Source organism: Lytechinus pictus, chromosome 9, assembly GCF_037042905.1.
Source record: "Lytechinus pictus isolate F3 Inbred chromosome 9, Lp3.0, whole genome shotgun sequence".
Lineage (NCBI taxonomy): Eukaryota > Metazoa > Echinodermata > Echinoidea > Temnopleuroida > Toxopneustidae > Lytechinus > Lytechinus pictus.
In genome coordinates this window covers 24368263-24392370 of record NC_087253.1, presented here as the reverse complement: position 1 = coordinate 24392370, position 24108 = coordinate 24368263, and the positions used below count along the sequence as shown (strand labels likewise).

Below are 24108 nucleotides of genomic sequence, written 5' to 3'. Positions count from 1 at the left end.
CATATCCCCACTTTTGTATTTGATTATATGAAATAATGTTTATTCTAATTTGAACCTTCAAGAATTTAAAAACAAATGGATTGGCAACTGATTCCATCAATTAGATATTCATTACTGCAATTAATTTCACTGTAAGGAAGACATATCAGACACACTTATTATGAAAATATGAAATAATATATGATTCCATGTAATAACATTTAGAAAAGGGAACGTGCACATATTTACTAAACTTTAAATTCATATCTTAGTTCCTCGTTATCACATTTTGATGAAATTTTCAGCATTTTGCTCCGTAAAGTTTTTGCCTACTCTGTTTATTAAGCATGTCTGACAAGATATTACTTTCATTAATAAATGAAATTGGATAACAAATTGTCATTCTTACATCATATGCCTACTGAAACAATCCTATTCATCAAATTTCGCAGTGACATTTCGCGGTACAGGGTATTTTCATAGAGATAGTGAGGTGGGGGGGGGGGCGCAGGCGGACTCATGCCCTATCGAGTTTTTTAGTGATGAAAACAGAAGATAAAGAAAAAAAGTGGATATAAAGAAGGAAAGGTTGAATAAAAGAGAAGAAAGATCGGCACAAATATAGACATAAAAGAGGCCTGGGGACCGTTTCATTAAGCTGATCGTAATTTAAGAGCGACTTTAAGAACGACTGGTGAACCTTTCTTACGCGCTAAACCATCGCCAATGGTGTATAGCATTTACCAAAAGAAAGGATCACCAGTCGTTCTTAAAGTTGCTTTTAACCTACGAACAGCTTGATGAAACACCCACCTGGATCTGTATTTCTATATCGCCCAATAACAATCACGAAAAAAACCTTATCATATCTATGAATACAAGTAGATTGTCTTTCCGCCAACGCATCCCCCCCCCCCCCCCCACAAAACACCCTGGAACAACCCCTGTAGAGGGGACAAGATGGTCTGAAAATGATGTAATTTTTGTTCTCCCTCAATTAAATACAAGGGCAGTATAAAGTTACACGACTCGTACCCGCTTTCTCTTCTCATCCTCTCTCTGCACGAATGTACCTGTATTTTACTCCCTTTCTGTTCTTTTTTCTTCACAACTTGAAATATCAAAGGGGAGGGGTACCCCCCTGCTTAGAGTTGATAATCATGATGAAATGTCCAGTGTTTTGTTTAAAATCCACTAGATTTTTCTTTTTCTTCAAATTTACATGTATAGTACAGGAACTCCCAGGTCCTGACACACATTGGCTTCCCGGGGGGGGGGGGGGGCAGTCAAATGTATTGCTGTACACATGCGTGACCAAATTATTTCCAAACACCCCCTAAACGAGTTTTTTTCTCTTTGTGCAAAATAACCCCCTTAACAAGTTTTTCGCGCGCTTTATTTACACAATTTGGCCGCTAAACAAGTTGTCGCCAGAATATGACCTCCGGGAAAAAGCTTTGGGAAAATACATACCCTAACACGCTTGGCTAGTCTTTAAAAAAAAAAATTGAGAAAAAAAAACCATAGGGCCTATCCTAAATACGTTTGACCCCGCGCGAATGACCAGTCTTTCAAAACCACCCCTTTTCTTGAAAATCGGTGTTTTTGACACCCTTAACGAGTGCACGCGCGGCCCGCGTCCAAAACTGAAGAAAAAAAAACACCCTTTAAACGCGTTTTTTGGGGGGTCACGCATGTGTACAGCAATATATTTGACTGCCCCTTTTCTTGTCCACAATTCTGTGTGGACACAAATTCAATTTAAGTTTTGCTTATAAATCAAATTTCACAAATAAAAAAATCTACATACATTAAAAGTATGCACTTCTTTACACGAAGGCTTCGCTAGAAGGCAATATGTGACATGGCTTACAAAAAAAATGCAACAAAAAATAAATTGCAATATACAACACAATTACGTGTAAAATACTTTATTCCACCAATCCACCTCCACTATTGCAAGAAAAAAAGTCACAAAAAAATACAGTCAACACCCTTTTAAAAATGAAACAAGCCTATACATGAATGAACCCTTGTTATACATTTAAATTGGCACATACATTACATAATGGTTACAACTGAATGAATAGCCAGATGCAATCCAGTGTTTTGTGAAGATGGCATCGTTTACAGTGCTTAATATATCAATGAGGTTATCAGGACCCTGTTACACACACAGGATACAATCAATCATACAATCAAACATAACTATTCATCAATGACAAGCCAGAAACAAATAGTTATAATTAATTGTAATATTGATTGTATATTTTTGTGTCAAAGAGTCCCCTTCATACACCAGTAAAAAATAAAAGTTTTGGCATCAAAAGTAGATTGGTTTCTAAAAAAAAGTGTACATTCATAGCAACACAAAAATAAGGCATCCATCAATGCCCTTTCATTTGGTGTTAGGAGTGGTGTTGATTATATGATACATTGCTATTATTGTATACTTGACACTGAACACTAAATCAATCTTGGTGTAAACCAACACCAAGCTCAGAACTGATACAGTCATTGCCACTATTGTATCCTTGACACTGAACACTAAATCAATCTTGGTGTCAACTACATGTAACACCGGGGGGATCTTTCACAAAGTGTTCATTCAGTGTTAACCTACTTAAAACATGGATATCTTGAAATCACATTAAAACACATCTCTATCAGGTTCACGTACATCTTGTGGATTACAATGACCCACAATGCAACAGGATCTTAAAGTTATGATCAAGTTCCTTTAAACCATGCATACAGTGCAAAGATACAATCTATAAACATAAAATTGAATGAAGTCAGGCAACACACACTACATACACAGGTACGATTTAAGAGAAAAAGACAATAAAGTGATCATAAAAGAAATTAAAACAAATTACAATCAACAGGGGTGTGAGTGGTCACAAATAAAAAGATCTGAAAAAAGCTGAAATGTGTTGAAAAAGTCTGAAATAGAAAGAGCTCCCATACATTTTGTACAGAGGAAAGCCAAAAATAAGCTGAAATTAAGCTGAAAATCAAAACCAAAAAAATCTGAAATCTCACACCCCTGAATAAAAAAATAATGCCAACTACCATTGTAACTCGCATAACTTGGCATAAAAAAGTGATCTTAAAATTTGAATGAAATTAACGGCAGGGATAGGCCTTATGCTTACAAGGAACTGAAATTACAGTTATTCTTTTCTCATATTTTCTTATTACTTTGAAGGATTAAAAATATCCAAAGTATATACCAATATTCTTCAGGATATACATGCACACACAAAAAAAACACATAAAAACAAATTGGAATCATGTATGACTAAGAAATTAAGAGTTGAAATCATTAGTGATCACAAATAGAAATGATTTTACATGAACACCCCCCCCCCACATAATAAAAACAGTAAAAAGGAAATTTAAAATAATTACTACAAGTACATGAATTATCCTTATTTGTTAAAATATTATCACTCCCCCCTCCCAAAAAAAAAAAAGGAATAACAAATTCAGAATATCAAATAATTCATACATTTATGAATGATGACAAAGATTTTAAAATTCTTACGAGCATTGTCTCACAAATTGTTGCTCATTATACAACTCCCAAGAATGTTCTGTAATCTGATTGATCCATGTATGTTTGTATACTATTGAATGTAACAGGGTGCAAGTATTTTGGCAATGATAATTTCCTTCTTACTAAAACAAGTTACAGATTATAAATCTTTGATGTAATTTTTAGTACAGCTCTCTCAGATGGATATTTTCATGGACAATGTGAGACTATTTTTAATCAGTTCCATGCCAATAATTCAAGTGTTTACTAAACTGAACTTTAACTAACTACATACAATCCAAGCGCTTAAATCCATGCAAGACAACACTGTTATGTTTTAATATCCATTTCTTGGGAAATAGATAGGTACATTACAAATGTTTTTTTTTTATTGTTTTGAATACTGTTTTTTTTTTACTGAAATATATCTCAAAAACAAACCAAAACTTTAAAACCTCTTTATCTTGAATGACTGAGCTTATCTAAGAAAGAAAATCTGAATGCATATTTTAGTAATAAAAAAAAGAAGGATTTTCCAATTTTTTACCCCACAAAATAACCTAAATCCCTTCAGCTGTCAGCACTTACCTCAATCACTTCATGTGAATGTACTAGGAACAAAGCACATGAAATATACTACATTGTAACTGGATAATCTGAATAAGAATTAACAGTCACATGTTGAAATAGGTACATACATACATGATATGAAAACGCTAGTTCTGTCAAACACAAATGCAGGACTCTACATTAGCAGTGGCCGGGTGGCCCAGGGCAACCAAAAATGAGAGTATCCTGCATAAGCCTACACTTGGTGGTCCAGTTGGGCTACCAAAGTTTTGTAATGTTTTCTATTGTTTTAGGGCCACCAAGTTTGCTTGGCAGGCCACCAAGAATGTAAAATTAATGATTTCAGAGGACCGACCAGGCCACCAAGAAAAAGAGTCAGTGTGGAGCCTTGACAGATGTAAGAGGGAAGTGACAACAATCAATTCATCAAGGAGACGTACATTAGGGACATGAATACTCAATTTCAATTCAAAATTAAAAAGTAATGCTAAAATACATATTTCATTCGTAAATGAAGAAAAAACAACGATGAAACAATGACATATTCATGTAATATATCTAAATGATGTAACAAATTTGTAACAAATGGTTTATATATGCATGTGTGTATCCACCAGCGGAAAATTGAAAATATGCATGCAGGTAAACAAGTGAGCTGTAATACCAATTTGAGCAGATAACGAGGCCTTAAAGAAACACCTACAATAAAGTTTCAAACAATAGAATTCAATGGTGAACCCCAAAAATTCGGGGTGAAATGTCTCTTGCCATTGTGGTTGTAATAATAATAATAGTAAAAAAAAAAAAGAAAGAAAAAGAAACAGAAAGATGTCTTCAAGGGAAAGACCCCAAAATAGTGGTATTTATTTTAACAAACACCTCATGAAAATATGCCATTAAATTTAATTGATTAAAAACAATTTCTTTTTTTTTCTCCCTTTTCCTAAAAGAGGCTAACAGATTTTGTTCTTGTGGTCTACATAACAAAATCTTCACACTAACTTGTTCTATGTAAAAATGAATTATCCAAATCAATTTACTACATGTACATGTAACAAAATAGTGGTATTTATTTTAACAAACACCTCATGAAAATATGCCATTAAATTTAATTGATTAAAAACAATTTCTTTTTTTTTCTCCCTTTTCCTAAAAGAGGCTAACAGATTTTGTTCTTGTGGCCTACATAACAAAATCTTCACACTAACTTGTTCTATGTAAAAATGAAGTATCCAAATCAATTTACTACATGTACATGTAACAAAAATACTTGTTTATTGCAGCAAATAAGTTTTTCACTCATGATAAACAATGGCGAGTACAAATATTAATACCTTTTTTCTCTCTCTAATGATGCATTATTTCTCTTTCTACACCAAGCATGCAAGTAAAATGGAAAGTTTGACTGGTGAATGAATGTTCACTGCAAAAACTCTAGTGTTGATTTAACACCAGCCCGAATTCCATATATGTCCACACCAGAGAAGTGTTAAACACCAGTTTTGTTTTGGTCTAACACCAGATAGGTGTTTATACAACACCAATTAGTATTAAAACAGCATTGGTTTGATTCCAAACTCGTGTTGCAATACTTCTCCGGTGTGGACATATATAGATTCCAGGCTGGTGTTAAATCAACACTGGAATTTTGCAGTGTATGCAAATATAGATTAAAACATGAATGACAGATAAGCAATATTTGGCAATAGAAATGTGTAATATGTACACAAGACATATTCTTTCTTTCTTTTTATAAAGGAGAAATGAAACGGTCCTTTTAATTGGAGCTTACCAATAAGTCTTCTATTTGGTTCCTCACCCCCCCCCCCCCCCAAATGCTCACAAAATGATGAACATAATTGCAGGAGGAAATATAAAGCAAAAAGGATGTACAAAAGTGATTCAGGGCATCATTACATATGGGTAAATCTTGGTCAGAGTTTTGACGTTTCTTTGTTTCAGATAGCTCTTGAATGTTGTTAAAAAAATCTTTGGTACATGCAAGCACCAGGAATGTTTTGCCAAATTCTTCCAATCAAAAAGATGGGCATATTGTCAATTTCAGCATATTCAACAATGGTGAGTTGATTTGCTAATTATGCTAAATCTAATGCAAAACAGAATCTGAGCTATTCCATGAAAGAAAAAATATAAATCCATAGATGATTTGACATGAAGTAGTTATTCTCATTTCAAAATCCTTACAGGAGTGATCATGAAAACTATTTACCAGGATACAAGTAAAACACTATAACCAAGTTTTTGTTTTTCAAAGAACTGAAAAATACATATTAATAGAACAGGAGTAACCATGCTATTAAGCCCTCCTGTCCAATGACATCATCTATACAAGGGAGTGTATATTTTGTATTGTGTATACATATCTCAAAGGAATTAAAAAAGGGAACAGATCAGTAAGTGTTCAATGTGCATAAGGATAGGCTCTTTGTAACAGAGTAAATATACGCAAGAGAACGGGTTATGAAGTTGTTATACAAGATATGGATTGAATATTCAGGATTTGTGATTACATTATGTCAACATTACAAACGGACAAAATATATTTTTCGAATACAAACATGTATACCATTTATGTTTCCTAATTGAAAAAAATTCAAGAGGTCATTAAAAAAGGCCCCCCCCCAAAAAAAAAAAGGCGAGTCAATAGGGGAAAATATTTTTAAAATATGCAGGTATGTAGGTAGCTCATGTTCCATGCATGACGAGTGCATTACTGAGTGCCGATCAGCATGCCTTGTGAATGACGATTAAAATCAATTACATGTACATGCAATGTACCTCGTCAAAGAAATAAGTTGTCTCAAAGTGCACCTTGATTGTTTAAATTTTTCATCCAATCATGAACACATAAAATCCCAAATTGATAACAGCTTTGAAGAAGTCCTTATATTGTTATTAAATGATTTTTAAAACTCTGAAAAAGGCATAAACCCTCCTTGGGATATTTATCTCATTGCCTACTGGAACCGGATGATTCCTGGGGTCTGTAACACAAAGCTTGGCAATTGAACATCTGACTGATTTCTCTGATTGATTGCACTGATTATTGTGTATGATCAATTGTAAAATCAGCTCCATGATCAATTGAAAAGTTTTGTGTTACCGGGGCCTGTGCAGAGCTAATAATACTAATAGTCCAGCAGGTGACTGGTTTACACCAAACTTTGTCATTTAGTCCCCGTCGTTTTCTTGCTGGTGACTGGGAGAGTTATCCTCGTTGAAGGAATGATGATCCTTGTTATCTTCGGGAGTGCGGGAACGCGAACGGGTTCGGGAGCGGGACTTCTCGTAGCGGGGGCTCTTGGACCGAGATCGGTAGCGGCCCTTGGAGCGGTCGCGGGATCTGGACCGCCCTCTGGAGCGGTCGTGGGATCGGGACCGCCCCTTGGAGCGTTCGTGAGATCGGGAACCCTCCCGGGATTTTCCACGCGATCGGTCACGAGAATGGGATCTGCTCCTGGTTACAGAAAAAAGTTGAAACCATGAAAAAACAGGTCAATTGAGGTACTGAGGAACATATATCTCTTTCATAACTGGCAGAATAAAATAATATTACAATAAAATGATGAGTAGTTTGACCTTATACAAGGTTTCTTCCTTTTCAGCCAATACCTTCCTCATTTCCAATAATTAATTAGATGTCCATTGTTATACATGTACATTTTCTATTTTATGTATATTTTACCTAATCACTTCAGGCAAAAAAAATGAAACTTGTGTAACAGGTCAAAGTGAACTGTTTAAGGAAAATTCATATATTTTCATTACTCTTAATTATTTGTCTGTAAGTAATAGATGCCTTCACAGGAAGTGCACAGGAAGTAGTAGAAAGTAGAAATGTTTAACATTCTTCATGCTTTTTAAGAAGTATGATTCACACTCTTTCTGGGTAAGAGTGATGCTGAATGGTCTTTGGGTCAAAACATCACATTCCAGAGCTATGAGCTTGTATGACGTAGATAATTATGGTCAAGGCTAAGCATCTGTGAATAGAGAGTGATAACTGCATAAAAGGGAGAGAGGATTTTACTCCAATTCACTCCTGCACTGCACCCCATTCATGGGGCAGGCAGAGAGGCTTCTTCATTTTCGGGTCAGAATTATAGGTATTTGACATGACATTCGTGTAGCGGGTGAGGCTCTCACCAGAGGAAATAAGGTCCTCTAGGCCAGATTGCCAGGGTTTTTTTCTATCTTTTGTTCTTGTACTTGGAATTTTGTATGTAACGATCCATCGATATTAAACGAACCGAAACACAAGGAATGGTGTCGTGTGTCATCTTTCTACATCAGTTTCCGCGTGTTACACTTGAATTACTAGTAAATTTGTTTCATTGGCTACTTGAAGAGACACAGTTTTTGAGATCCCAGCAAAAACATTTTAAGGCAAAAAATCAGTCACCTCTAAAGATAAGTAAATGGCCCACATCATGTAAGCTGTAAAAGAGTCCTGTATAATTATGTTCACGCTCAACACACATTCAAAAGAAACATTACCTTCCTACATAAAGAGAAATATGAACAGTTCCCGTGCAATAGAGAGAGCTATTACCTTTTAAAGACAGGTGATCGACGGCGTGGAGATTTGCTTGGCGATCGACGGCGTGGTGATCTACTTGGCGATCGACGGCGTGGTGATCTGCTGCGAGATCGGTAGCGCCTAGGAGATCTAGAAATTGAAGCATATAAGAACATTGTAATTGATACATTAAAAAAAATATATTATTCAGTATTACAAATTTTAATTCAATTCAATATTTTTTTGTCCATGGTGGATATTTATTTTATTTACATGTTAATGCAAACATATACACTTTTTACACACCGATTACAAACTTTGAATAAATAGAAAATGGATACAGAAATATACAAGTGTTGATAACATGAAATGAGATATGCAATTCATAGTTGAATATTCAAATTGAATTCAGAACATAACTTCAGATTATTTTTTTTACAGTCAGATGGATTACAAAATAGCAAAACATACCAATACTTCTATAGATCTAATATTATGACTTGTTGAGTTCCCACTTTCAAATGAAAGCTGCTTTACTAAATTGTTATTTTTCATTTTTTCATATATTTTCTTTAGTTCACGCAAAGATAATTTCAAAGCTTCCCAGAGTTTTTTTTTTGTTCTGGGCGAGCCAGACACACAAAAAGCAGAAAATAAACAAACAACCAATTTCCATGTCTTACATGTATGTCTTTAACATGAATGCCAGTTGCGTGTGATAAAAATTTAGAAATGAGTTCAAACAGAATCCAATAAAATTACCACCCAAGTGTTTATATATGCAGTGTATACAAAAATATGTATCATATCCGGTACCCGGTAGGATGCGAAAGATATTGTTTGAATTTGCCAGCGCCATAATGAGGCTGCGATGAATGCTTCCTAGGGAGTGGAAATTGTGCACTTTTCGTGTGGGATTGAAATGAATCCAATGACCGGGGTAATAATATACTGTAAAGCGCTTTGAGCCATTCTGGGAAAAGTGCTATATAAAAATTGGCTATTATCATTATTATATCATTCTGGTAGAAAATGTGTTATTGCTGAAAAAAGGACAAAATAAGAAAAGCATACCAGCCAGATATTGAGGTGTTTTTCAAGCAATTATAATCATGACTGTCCCACATGTACCTATCTGTGTTGGTAACCGTCAGTGTGGATTTCACGATTTCACAGAGTTAGGTTTGGGTAAACAAATCAGGGGGGTTTTTCACAAAGATTGAAGCATGACTTAGAGTTGCACTTACATGTAAATGTTGAAGCATATGTGATATGCAATGCGCAATCTCTCGTGCGCATCATCATTCACATGATCTAACCAATGCGGTCATGCCTTTTATACCGCACGCCACTCACCATTTAAGTCTGACTCTAAGTCATACTAAATCTTTGTGAAACACCTCCCTGATCTAGATCTACCATAATACAGTGACGATTAGCCTTGATTTTAAAGACTTCCTCATAAAATGATTGTTTGCTGCAACTACAGTAACAGGCACTTAAAAGTTTTGAAGTAAAATGTTTAGCGTAAGAACCCCTTACATAAACAAAATCATTTTTAGCACCGTACCAGAAACGTTTTTATAAAGTTTTTACAGTCAAGAATCAGAGCTTATCTCACCTGCTTCGACTCTTGCTCCGGCTGTATCTGCAAGAAAATAACATAAAATAATTAAAAAGCTGGATGGATATCACCAAAATATATTCCTACATTTAACTGATTCCCTCACCAACTCATTTCAAAACCTAGAAATTCACAACAAATTTGTCTGCCCGAATAACTAAAGAAATTTGTCACCATTGTGAATGTTTTGTTATCTTCATTTTAAAAGTGGGAACTCCAACAAAATCAAATCGTAGAGGGAGAATAAAGCATAGGTTCCCATTAATTATTTGATTTTATTTCGTCTTGCATCCAATGGGCATTCAAAGAATAAATATGATGAAATATACGTTCATTTTTCTGTTAACACTTCTTTGCACAATCAGTGATCATATAATTATATTAATTGGGACGTCAAACTGAAGACCTTGTATTGTGGTCACACATCAAAATAATCCAAGTAATTATGCTTTTCCAAGTGCTCTCAAATGCTGTACCATAGATTGATTCTGAATTCACAGCATCCCGGAATTGACTGTTCAATTTAGCAATTTTCAAAAGTCACAAATTATTTCCAAAATGGCAGCGCAAGTCACTATTAAAATGAAAAATCTGCAAATGTGTCTTCACTGATATTTCGGAAGCAGTGATTTTCTTTTACAGCAGGTTAAGTAAGGTATCAAATGCAATTGCTTCATATAATGTCAAAGCTGTCTTTCACTTCCTAATCAGGCATTATAGCAATTTACAAATTGACCGAACACAGGTTGCTGTAAATTCATGAATCCAATGCAATGTAGCTTGGCAGTGTGTAAATTTGATTCAATTCCAATATGAATTGGGAGAATCTCAACTCCTCCACTTCTTCTCCCTCGACATAGAAGAATAAATAAACAAAATAAAGTTGGCAATAAAACAGCCAGGAACCTTTGATTTGGAAGACTGGAAGTTGGATGGTTGTGAAGGATGGAGAAGAGTCAGGCCAGTTGTTTAGGCTGGATGTTAAAGCCAGAAGAAGTTGTTTGGGCCAGATGTGGTTGTTTAGACCTGGTGTTTGGGCCAGATGTTGGATCTGATGTTTGGACCAGATGTGGTTGATTGGACCAGGTGATTGGACCAGATGTGGTTGTTTGGACCAGGTGTTTGGGCCAGATGTTGGATCTGATGTTTGGGCCAGATGTGGTTGTTTGGACCAGGTGTTTGGGCCAGATGTTGGATCTGATGTTTGGACCAGATGTGGTTGTTTGGACCAGGTGTTTGGGCCAGATGTTGGATCTGTTGTTTGGACCAGATGTTGGATCTGATGTTTGGGCCAGATGTGGTTGTTTAGGCCAGGTGATTGACCCAGATGTGGTTGTTTAGACCAGGTGATTGACCCAGATGTTTGGGCCAGATAAGGTTGTTTGGACCAGGTGTTTGGACCAGATGTTTGGGCCAGATAAGGTTGTTTGGACCAGGTGTTTGGGCCACATGTGGTTGTTTGAACCACGCATTTAGGCCAGATGTTTGGACCAGGTGACCGGGCCAGATGTTGGATCTGATATTTGGGTCAGATGTGGCGTTTGGACCCACTATACTGCAGTTGTTTAGAACCAGGTAATTGGGCCAGATGTGTTTATTCTAGACTACATATCGATGCTGGGCTAGATGAGGTTGTTCAAGCCAGGATGATTAAAACTTTGAAGATCTAGTTGTCTCAGTCAGGCTGAAACTTTGATATCTGTTTTATCTCCCTATTTCCAGTCTAAATCTATAACATTGTTCCTACGAAGGGCAAGATCTATAACCAACTTTTCACTTTTTTTATCAGGAACAGGGAATGGCAGACAGAAGGTGCTGTTGTTGTTTTGGATGTGTTGATAGCCTTCAGGAAGAAAAAACCAGAGGGTTGATTGGGCAGATGTGATCATGTGATCGATGAGTCGTGGAGGTAGTGGTGGTGATGAGGAAGGTTGATGATGATGGTGGTGTTGAGGAGACAAAGCCTGAAATAAGTGGCAGCAAAAACGGTATTATGAAGTCAGTCAGAGACCAAAATGGCTCAGAAACTTGAGTTGAATTCAAACTTCTTGAGCTGGAGAAAGATGCATTTATAAACAACCCCCACTTCAAGGGGTGTAACATACAAATCTACCATAAGTGTGAAATTACTTGCAAGCGATTTTTAGAATGCTTCTTCTTACAAAGAGTACTGACTCTCTATGACCAATCATTTGCAATTCACAGTTCAAATTAAAATTGATTGCAGTTATTTCTTGCAAATAATGAAGCAAATTCAAAATAAGTTCCTGAAAGATATCAAATGAGAATATTTGCATCCCAACTAAATAAATAGATAGATAAACAAGTGGAATGCCTCTGGCAGTCTCGTCTGCATTACAAGATTAAATACAGCAGCAGTGCTGACTTTGAAAATAACTAGTGAATAATTATTCACAAAAAATACCATCCATACCTGTATGATAATAAAATATGTTCATTGACCGTAATGACCTTGAGCATGTACGACTTATGCAAAACGATAAGTGATAGTCGATTACCCATTTGTCCACGTTTCATGAACTAGATCTATAAACTTATGTTATGATGGCAATTCAACAAATACCCCCAACGTAGCCAAAGTTCATTGACCTTATATGACCTTAAACCTCGGTCATATGACCTGAAACTTATGCAGGATGTTCAATGATACTTGATGACTCTTGGGTCTAAGTTTCATAACTAGATCAATAAACTTTCAAAGTTTTACATTTATGATGGCAATTCAACAACCCCCCCCCAAAAAAAAAAATGGCCAAGTCTGTTGACCCTGTTTAAATGACCTTTGACCTTGGTCATGGTTCATAAAACTCACAAAGGATGTTCAGTTATACTTGATTGCTCTTGTGTCCAAGCTTCATGAACTAGATCCACAAACTTTCAAAGTTATTTTAGAGTTACAACCGTTGTAACTTTGCTATTAATTATGGTAAGGTTGGTAACAGGGCTCAGAAGCCAATCAGAATCAAGATTTCCATGACACTTACAATAATGGCAAAGCTACCATAGTTGCAAACTTGTCTTTATGAAACGGGTCCCATAAGTTGTCAGGTTTCCACCATTCAAGTTTGTTTAATATTTACCAACTGTCTGCATAAAACATATTTATATAAAAAAAGCATATTTATACAAAGGACATTGTGCACATTAACTGCAGGAAAATGCAGTTATGTATGTGCAGTGTGAAGCAAACTGCAGAAACCAACTGCTTTATTTTTAAAGAAACGGTATTGATTGTTAATAGGCCCGTTTGTAAGTCCATTTTCGATGCACGTGTACACGGCGTGTTTTTTTTGGTCGGGTACACGTTGTAAACACTGAGAGCGAGTTATGTTTTCAGTGTTTCTGACATGTCAACACGGACCCGCATCAACATGTCAATGTAACATAAAAGGGGGTCTATACAGCCTAAGTCACGGTTTTAGAGCTTACCTGAGAAGTTAGAAGTATCAATCCACAAAAATTGGTGCGATTAAAAAGTTTACTCGGCTTAGCAGCGCATTAAATTAATAAAGAATGCGAAAGAAAATCAATGTAGGGCCCTAGCTAGCGCCGACGTTCGTTGGATGCGCATTTTGCATACTGTACCGTACGTGCATGCACAGATCGCTGCAGAATTAAGTGTAACTGAAGTTATCGATTGACTTTCATTATTTTATTGCCAATTTGAGGAGCATTTGTTCGTAGGCTTGTAGCACATGTGTACGAGCGTATAACACGTAACTGTAGCAATGATCGCTGTCGCAATTGGTGATTCTCAAATTGGCTCTGAGTGTGATTGAGCAACGCTTTCGAGCTTTCGAGACCGGAGCAGACCCATTTCATGGTACAAAAACTTGAGTCTCCAGAATGAATGTGGATTAAATCGGCGATTTCGGAAGTAAACTCATTCTAGGTTAATTGAAATATATTGACATATTAAAACATGTGCAGTGTCTGAGAACTAAGAATTAATGTGAGGCTGTGAGCTTGTTCACTGACTTTACAGTCCCATGCAAGCTTTTTGCAGATGCTACCGTGTACACGGTGATGGAATTTAGTACACGTGCACTGACTTGACCGTGCGTGTACACGTGTACCCGAAACGGGCCTAATTGTAAACGTGTGAAAAGAAGATGGTTGGATGCGACACATGCTGCCCTGTACATGAAAAATCTGGGTGACATTCAAAATATTTAATAAAACAAAAAATACAAAATAAATGCCTCGTGAGAGTGGTTTCTTTAAAAGCATTACTGCTGCTTTGGTGATAACAATGTTGCAACTTCTTTGCAAAGAAAACTCGAGTTTGAATCACCAAAGTCAATTAGAGGGACAAATGGTATCAATGTATGGCACTGGATAGTAGGTAAATCCAATCCCTGGCGAAGACCTGTACTTAATAGATTTATTACACTGCATGCCAAGTATTATACTTCATATTTGAGGTAAATTTCTTGTCCACCAACTCCAAAGTGAAGGAAATCCTAAAAATTAGGCAGAGGCTTTGCAAAATCGCTTGAACCCATGATTTATACAGATTTCAGATTGAATAGTGTCCAATGCTGATGAGCATTTTTGTCACAATGCGCTAAATTGATGCCTGTTGCCATAGTTCAGCATGCTACTTTATTTATGAGTCCACTGTTCAAGACAGTTGAGTCATTAATTCACAACAGTAGACTTGCATAAAATAGCGTGCTCAACCATAACAAAAAGCATCCATTTAGCACAATGTGACAAAAGTGTGTAGCAGCATTGGTACATTTTATTCGCGGTAAATTCAGCATAATTTAAACATAAAATCTGGATAAACCATGGGTTCAAACGACGGTTTTCAAAACCACCTTTGTGAATGCGGGCAAATATGGCTGAAGTATTAACCAGTTCGATCCTGCCAGTGGATAGACCGTGTAGAGTGTATGTGATTCACAGATTTAAGTTGTCAATGGGTTAACTGATAAAGTAGATACTGATCTTCATAAACTGACCTAAAAATAATTTGCCAAAGATAAATCGTACCTCGATCTGTTCCAGCCGCCGCCGCTGTATCCACCGTATCGGCCGGATGGGTATCCCCCTCCACCGCCACCGCCGCCGCCACCACCGCCCCCACCCCAGTTGGACCGCGGGTATTCACGGTCACGAACTCTGGGACGCCTGGATCTGCCGCTGGACATCTCGACGCGGACGCGCTTTCCACAGAGATACCTGATAGAGAGAGAAGGTAAAATGCATGTACAGGTTTGATTTGAAATATGTTGTCCATAAGATTATGCAAGAACTGTATGATCCATCATCCGCCAATATGAAAGCACACGTATCTGCCCTACTTCTATTCATTGCTTAAAGGAAACCAAAATACAACCTTTGGAGAAAATCTATCCTATCAGAAAGAATAATGCTCTCCATTTGTTTTGTACACAAATTTTCAGATTTACCTCATTATCTTTCAAATGCATCTTGCCTCCTTCTGAGCAAAACAACATGTCATGGGAAAATATAATTCACACCACATTATATGTCAAGATAAGGAGATAACGTGAAATATGTAAAATAAAGGGGAAAATCTGAAAATTTGTGTACAAAACAAATGGAGAGTTGTCCCCAAAATCAGCTATTTTGAGGCACGTTTGCCAATTTGAGGATCCCCATTAAAAGTACAAGACTTTTAAACGTCCATAACTTGCTCATTTCATAACCGATTTTGATGAAACTTGTTTTAAATTGTTCCTCTCATTTTACTCTTTCCAATAAGATTGCTTCTCTTCTTAAGTTTTGGTTTCCTTTAATAAAAGATTTTAGTGAGGCATACACTAATTGTAACATACAATTTGTGTATACAGTATATGTACATGCAACGCCAATGCAGGAAAAAATATGTACATATATTTTCAGGGGCTAATTTTTGCAACCTAGTGCCTTAACATGCTACACTGGATAGGTTGTCACATTGCAAAGAATCAACATTTTCTGGCCTTTTAAACAAAATTTCCAGGGCTCTTAGTCTTTTGAGCATTTCGGGGCTCCGGTTCATATAGCTCATCGAGCCCCGGTGCAATTTTTTTCCCTGCTTGGTGTTTGTTACCATGAAGGCTCATCTGTCTTGTACATGTAGGTCAACAATTTTTCTTCACAATATAATAAATAGATATTTAACTGACCAGTCAATGCCAAGATTGAAATTTGATAACACAATTGATCTTTACACTAGTAGACACGCTATATAAAACGTAATGTTTTGGGGCACAAGTCATTTTAGCCTGCCCATTCAGACCACTTTACATGTACAGTGGTGCTAAAATGTTAGTGAACCCCACCAGAAAATAAACATACAGTATTCAAAATGTGTTCCAATAATGCCATCTTTAATTATGAAGTCAGGTGATAAAATATTACATTCAATATAGTTTGTTTCTCTGGGCTCGCCAAACACTGTACGTAGCGTTGTTGTCTACTTCGAACACACAGCATGAAGGAGTGCATTTTCTGAGTGGGGTTCACTAACTTTTAAACACCACTGTACATGTAAATGTAACTCCAGATTATAAGGGTTTGCAAAGGAGACTAGTAAGATTCCAGGAACATTGACACCATTCTCACTACCATCCTAAAAGAAGTTTACTGGAAACTAGTTTAAAGGAGAATGAAACTCTTGGAGCAAGTTAGCTTTTGTCAAAGCAGAAAAATCAGAGAATAAGATCAACAAAAGTTTGAGTAGAATAGGACTAGCAATAGAGGAGTTATGAGCATTTGAATGTCGAGATCACTAATGCTATGGAGATCCTCCAATTGGCAATGCGACCAAGATCTATGATGTCACAGATGAACAACTCTCCCCTTTTGGACACTGAAAATATACCCCAAAACATCTCTTTTTGCTCGTTCTAATCATATGACAAACGATTCATCAATGATATAATGTTGTGAAACCTCTGTACTTGTCCTCTCATAAAGAGAACACCTCACCTTGTGATAGACTCTATAAAAGTGAGAATATAAGTGAAATAAGTACTAAAGTAATGAGGGAGTTGTACGTGTGTGACATCACTGATCTTGGTCGCATTGCCAATGGGAGGAACTACATGGCATTAGTGATCTCAATATTCAAATGCTCATAACTTTCTTATTATTCATTCAATCTTCCTCAAACTTTCAACAATATGTTTCTTTGATTTTTCTCTTTGATATGGATTCAGCTGGTTTCATTCTCCTTTAACTTGTAGTAAGAACGGTCAAAGCGGTCTTGAAAGTGATCAACCAAACCGGTTCAGAAAACCACCTCGCGATGTAGTTTTGAAGATCTCTTTGCCTCGTTAAAATGGTTTTAGCGTAAGTGAGGACACAACCATTCTTCGCACATTTTAATCGCGCCGCTCCACACACTGTATGTGGAATGCCTACGCTGCGGTTTCAAATTTCGCGCAAAACATGTCACTCCGCTGAGAGTGTTTCCATAGCAATAAGACCACTTTACATGAAGTGGTTTTTAAAACCACTTTCTGGTGATTGAATGGGAACGCTAGAAAAGTGATCTTCCAAACTGGTTTCCTGAACCGGTTTCTAGTAAACCAGTTTATTAAACTGAAGTATGAGAACTGTGTCATAGTACATGTACTTATTTGAATGAGGTTGGTAATGGAAAGAGAAAATTAGTGATAAATGCAAAATGCATGGTGTTGAGTGCATGGGTGAATTGTCAATTCATCTATTGCCAATTCGTCCACTCATCATATTGTCTTTCTTCATTTATTTCAATTCCATTTCGTCCATCAACACTTCATCCAACAACACCATTCGGTCCAATAACCTTTTGGATAAATCATCACTTTGTCTAATCACCAGTTTTTCAATGACCATTTCGTCTCATAATCAGTTAGTCTCTTGCCCATATCATTTTCATTCATTTCTCCAATTAATACTTAGTCGAATTAGACCAAATGGTATTTGACTAAATGCCAATTGGACCAACTGGTTATAAGACGAAATGGAGAGTGGAGAGAATGCTAATTACATGTAGATCATGTGGATAGTGGACGAACTGATGGTAGACCAAATGATAGTAGACGAGATGGTAATTGGTCTATAACTTGGCATTAGACCAATTGAAAATAAACCAGTCATTTACACCGTGGTAGATCAATCTCTCAAGATGATCAGGAAGGAGTCATGTCAAGATAGGGGCGCAACTAGACTGATATCTTCAGTCTCTGTTTCCTTGGTTGTTCCACTGACCAAGTCTTGCTTCACAACACCTCCTCCATGGAAACCTAAAAAGTAAAATAGTTTAAAGACTCCTCCGAACAGACAGATGTCAGCTGTATAGGGTGCACGCACCTAATATGAAACACACACATTTGTAAATCATTGAACTTACTTTCCATCCATGCACTTTGCAGCGTCATTTGCATCCCTGTCATCAAGAAACTCCACGAAAGCGAAACCAGGCGGGTTCCTGGCGATCCAGACATTGGTGATATGGCCGTACTTCCCAAAGGCCTCTTCAATCTCGTGCTTTGCAGCCGAGCTCCCCAGGTCACCGACATAGACCTTGCAATCAAGGGGACCCTTGTCTCTGTAATGGGACGCCATGCTAGTGTTATGTCGCTGCTTCTACAGATGGTAGCTGGAGATCTGCTCCTATTCTGCCACTGAAAACTTCGGAAAAGAGGGAAGTTAAAACAAATTATTTAAAGTAACACTGAAGAATTTCTTGTATTTAACTCTGCATATAAATTTGAACTGTTTGTTTCTCTATTTTCACCTTTGCTCCTTGAGCATAAAATGGATTCGGTGCCGTAGAAATCACATTTATTAAAGGGGAATCCAGCCTTGGCCATTAAATGTTGTGTTGGGAAGGAGAAAAATAAATTAAACAGAATGGTGAAAGTTTGAAAGAAATCGGACAAGCAATAAGAAAGTTATAGCTGCTTTAAAATTGAGATCACTAATACTATGTAGATTTCAAATTGGCAACTGGATAAGTAAATTATGACAAGGGGCAAGGACAACTTTCCCATAGGCCATGTACTTTATTATCAGGGATTAGTGGTTTTCTCCTAAGTACCCATTCCCCTGGGGCAGTAATCTAAATATAACCCAGGTAGTATATTGTTTTATGTCCTCATGAAAGAAAAATATTAATTTGAAATAAAACTTTTGGGGAAAAAATCACATTTTCGCCATAAAATGAATTGGAGTACATGGAAGAGTAGTCCTTGTCTTACATCACTATGACATCCCATATGCAGCCAATTTGAAGTCTCCATGGGTACAGTGATTACCAATATTTACAACTTTTAAAAATTCATAACTTTCTTGTTGTTTGTCCAATATTGTTCAAACTTTCACCTATCTGCTTGTCTGAATTTTCTTTTCCTTATAAAAACATTTTTTTATTTGGGTTGGATTCCCCTTTTATATTAGGGAAATCACATTTATTAATATTACGGAGATCGCTAGACCAAAAGCTTGGGTATCTGTTATATTGGTTGTTCCGCTGAACTCTGTTGGCTCCACTCACCAAGTACAGAGACTGAAGTTCTAACTTGTTCAGTACAGGGACTCAATGGCATAAAAGTATTTTTTTTAAACCCTGAAAAAACAATGTTAATCTCATTATTATTTTAATACCAAAGTACATAACCTATTAAAGGGGAAGTTCACCCTGACAAAAAGTTTATTGTAAAAATAGCAGAAAAAATAATAAAAAATATTGCCGAAGGTTTGAAAAAAATTCATAAAATAATTAAAAAGTTATTAGAATTTCAATTATTTGATTTGTGACGTCATATGCGAGCAGCATTCCTACATAGCGAATGGTAAAAAATCAATGAAATATCATTTTCTCAGAAAATTGAAAATAGTTTTCACTGTACCTTTTGTATATCAATAGACAAATCATTTCACACCCGATCATGAATAGAAAACAAAATTAAGTCATCAGGAACCATACACATTTTGAAATTCATGCATTTTATATTACACAACACATGAGGCAGCTGCTCGTTTATGACGTCACAAATCCAAAACTTTGAACTCTAATAACTTTCTTACTCTTTAACGGATTTTCCTCAAACCTTCACCAATATTTTTTATTATTTTTTCTGCTATTTTTACAACAAAGTTTTCTTCAGGGTGAACTTCCCCTTTAAGAGCGCCATGATATACCTTTGGACTAATTTTTACCCTATTTTCCCGCCTTAAAACTGGTTTATGATTAATTTCTTCATGAGATTCCAATCGTTCGTTGGAATCTGTAAGCTGCCATCTTGGTTCTGAATATTAATGAAAGTGACGACAGACTCCACCCCTTGACCCTTACGTCACTTACAGTGCCCGGATATTTCCGTGAGTTGAACGTTTGTCGCTTGCGTACGATCAACAAGCCATCCAACCCGATATAGAAGGGATGATCTGATTGGCCAATGGTTTCGACCCAGAAGTTTTTCCAACGGCTGTATGTTTGTGTATTATACTAGGGAATTCATAGAACTGGAGTTGCGCGACAGCCAAAGTAAGTCAATGTTTTTTTTCCTTTTACCGTGAGTTTATTTTTTCCCCCATTTTGGTGCACTTCAGACCAAAACAGAATATTACTACTACTATTGGTGCAGTAATTTTATCTAAATGTTTTTTATTAGCTAAAAATTCAAAGATCCCTGCCGAGTGTTTTTTGCATTGCAAACCCCCTAATGGCGGCTGCACAATCGCGAGCCGTCTCTGTACCAGGAGAAAAAAAAAAAAAAAAAAAATGTTTAAAAACTCCTTGAAACAGACGGCTGCCAGTGCCAGATGTCTAGGAGACCGCAAGATTATTTTTACCTTACAAACCACTTCATCAATCTGTCTGATTTTTTTCACTTTCAGATCTTGATGAAAATAGTACAAAATAGACATCTACTACACAATGTGAAGTCAAATCCCCCAGTATCATGAATATCCCTCAATTAGTGTCATTTAAGTGCTGATTTTATTCTCGTTGACGAAGTACGGAGCTTTCTTCTATTGCCAAAATTTTTTGTCTAATTAGTCAAGGCTCCACATTAATTTTTTTTGGTGGTGGCCCATTCGGGCCACCAAAATCGTCATATGTTATTTTTTGGTGGCCCGATATTAAAGTTTGGTGGCCCGAAAAAAATATAAAGAAAAACATTGAATGTGTATGCGTGCAATGGGAAGAATATTTTCATGAGATGAAAGATGTAACGTTCCATTCAACGAGGCGTTAGCCGAGTTGAATGGAACTTTTAATCTTTCATCGAATGTAAATATTCTTTCCATTGCACAAATATTTACATTCATTATTTGTTTTATATAACTCATATAAGTTACAAAGTTTTTAAAAATGTAAAAAAGGAATAAAAAAGATAAAAATTAGGTTGGCCTATTTCCCGCAACTCCTTTTCTCTGATAATTGCTAGTCGGTGGATTACACCATGTATCGACAGCTCATCAGCCCTTTGGCTTTGCTTTCATGTTTGTGACGCGCATTGCTTCATGGATCTGAGTCGAGCGCACAGTCAGTTTTTAGCGCTAACTTCATGCGCGCAAACACACACATACACAAAAAGGTAAGTAGACATACACATGATTATACTGAGGAAGCGCTAGCGCGCGTACCGTGCATTGGAAAAATAAAAAATGCATGGTCACCGTGCAATGGAAAATTACAAAATGCACGCAGTAAAGAATGGACCAAATATTGAACACCTTTCAACCAATCAGATGGCAAGAATCTTCGTTTGAGTTATATAAAAGAGAATAAATTAATAGTACACTCATAATGGTAAAAATATAAATTATGCATAACAAACAAACTCAGATACAGAACAATATTATTTCTTTTCCTTTTCCCCAAATCCAGTTTTTTTTTTTTTTTTCATAAAAAAGGGGGAAACAAACATATTTTAAAAAAATATATACAAATAGAAAACAAAAAAAATAAAGAAAAAGTGAAATAAAACAAAAGAAAAAGAAATGAAGAAAGAAAAAAACAAAGAGCAGGAAAAAAAATGAAAAGAAAAGAAAAAAAGAAAAGAAAAATTAACACTCCAGGAAAAAAAGAAAAAAATGAAATGCTGGACTGGTGTGGTGACTTGTCTTTAATTAAACCAGTATGGTGTTAGGGGATTAGTAGTACTCGTAATTAAGCACACAACATCACATGACCCATCGGCGGGAGGAACAAACACAAGACCAGTCAGCTGTACAACACACATACCCGGCACACACACTACACACGCCATTCATCATTCCATACCCAACCCCCGGTCGTAGCGGACCTGTTATAATATAAGAGTGCCTGGATAGAATACAAGAATAAGGTAAGGCTTTCTCCCGGTGTGAAGTTTATATGTGTATAGCGAGTGTATTATTATTTATGTTATCGGCCCACCTCTTTACTGGCGACGAGGATTAAAGCGATTTTTATTTTATTTTCGGCAAAACATTTTCTTTACTTCGCCACAGCCAACGCCGTTGCAGAATCTGCGTTGGCCGTGGCCGAATATAAAAAAGCCGCCGCCATCTTGAAAATTTTAGGCTTTTTATTAATTTGAGCTGTTTGACTCTGTTTCGTCCATAATATTAAATAAAACAAAAAGTAACATATTATTTTAGTTTGAGATTTTATTTTTTGGTGGAAAAAGTTTGATTTTTAGTTCCGTAAATATACTCTATTTTTTTTACCGATCGGCACTGCCGTGCTGGCCTTGAAGGAATTCAGCGGCTAGCTAGACAGGAGCTAATCGGATTTTTTTGGACAAAACATTATACGTTGTACTATTTAGGGTAAATATCCACTCATTTTGTTGACCATATATTTAAATCTTCCCTTGTTAGGATATATTTTTGTGGCCACCGAGTGTGATTAACTTTGATGAAATTTTGAATGCGTTTGACTGTGTTTACTGATGTGGTGTGAATGGATTGCGGAATATTATTGATGTTGTGAGTTGATTATTTTATTACAAGCCTGAATTTGCTTTTCTCCTTTGACCGCCGCGCTGCTGCTGCTGCTGTTAGTATTTTTTTGTAATTATATTTCTGGGTGTTTTTTGGAGAAAACACCAGAAATTTGCTGCTGCTGCTGCTGCTGTTAATTATTAGGAATTTATTATTTTTGGTCACGTCTCAGGAGATAAGGAAATTCAGTCTTGTATTAATTATTTTGTTGTTGCTGCTGCTGCTGTATTGAATATTTTGCTGCTGTTGCTGTGCTGTTGTATTGTTGCTGCTGCTGCTGTATTAAATATTTTGTTGTTTTATTGCTGCTGCCGTTGTGTAATTGAATTGTTGCTGCTGCTGACATTTGTATTAAATTCATATTCAATCAATTAATTATAAATTGTATAATTAAATAAATTTTGTATATATTTAGATAAATTGTACTTGTAAATATTAACTTTTGTTCAAAAAACGGAAAAAAAAATAAATAAATAATAAGAATTTATTTATTTGAAATTATTTCTATATATTTTTCATATCTTTCTTTGAACAAGTGAGCGTTCGATTGTTTGCATTTTTTCTTTTCTTTCCTAAGAATTAAATCATACAGGAATTTTATTTTTTAGGCAAGGTAGCCTCTGGATTTTAATTTGATTACATTCTCAGGATATTGTGAGGTTAGTTCTGTTAATTCTCTTTCAATTTTTTTTCAAAAAGTGAATTTTGTCCCAGATTTATTTTGATTTTATCCGCAAGACAAAGTAGTCTGCAGGATAATTTTTGGTTAATTACAGTTCAATTTTGGAATTTAATTTTTGTTACTGATTAATTTCTACATCAAGATGGCGAGCAACATACCAAGAATCAAAATCAACTTGTGTTCGTCTGAGGAATTGATGAGTCTGCCCG

At 36.2% G+C, this 24108-nt stretch overlaps 1 protein-coding gene across 2 annotated transcripts; it reads right to left on the bottom strand.

The window, feature by feature from the left end:
• Positions 1-1894: 1894 nt before the first annotated feature.
• On the bottom strand, positions 1895-19389 carry LOC129268099 (serine/arginine-rich splicing factor 7-like). 2 transcript variants are annotated; one of them, XR_010294690.1, is made up of 6 exons: positions 18629-18935; positions 15274-15462; positions 10252-10278; positions 8664-8780; positions 5732-7568; positions 1895-5524 (listed from the first exon to the last, which is right to left on the bottom strand). XR_010294690.1 is itself a non-coding variant. In XM_054905684.2 (5 exons), exons 1-5 carry the CDS (start codon positions 18841-18843, stop codon positions 7283-7285), a joined length of 834 nt encoding a protein of 277 aa, XP_054761659.2. In that variant the 5' UTR covers positions 18844-19389; the 3' UTR covers positions 1895-7282. The 2 variants fall into 2 exon arrangements, 1 of the variants encoding a protein (XP_054761659.2); XM_054905684.2 differs by having other exon boundaries at positions 1895-7568; positions 18629-19389.
• Between the last annotated feature and the right edge of the window lie 4719 nt (positions 19390-24108).

Excerpts from the sequence above, each read along its gene's own strand:
- LOC129268099 (XM_054905684.2), bottom strand. The coding sequence starts at position 18,843 with ATGGCGTCCCATTACAGAGACAAGGGTCCCCTTGATTGCAAGGTCTAT. Across the intron at positions 10,279-15,273 it reads GGCGGCTGGAACAGATCGAG|ATACAGCCGGAGCAAGAGTC; the intron begins GTACGATTTATC and ends ATTTTCTTGCAG. Across the intron at positions 7,569-8,663 it reads CGATCACCTGTCTTTAAAAG|GAGCAGATCCCATTCTCGTG; the intron begins GTAATAGCTCTC and ends TTCTGTAACCAG.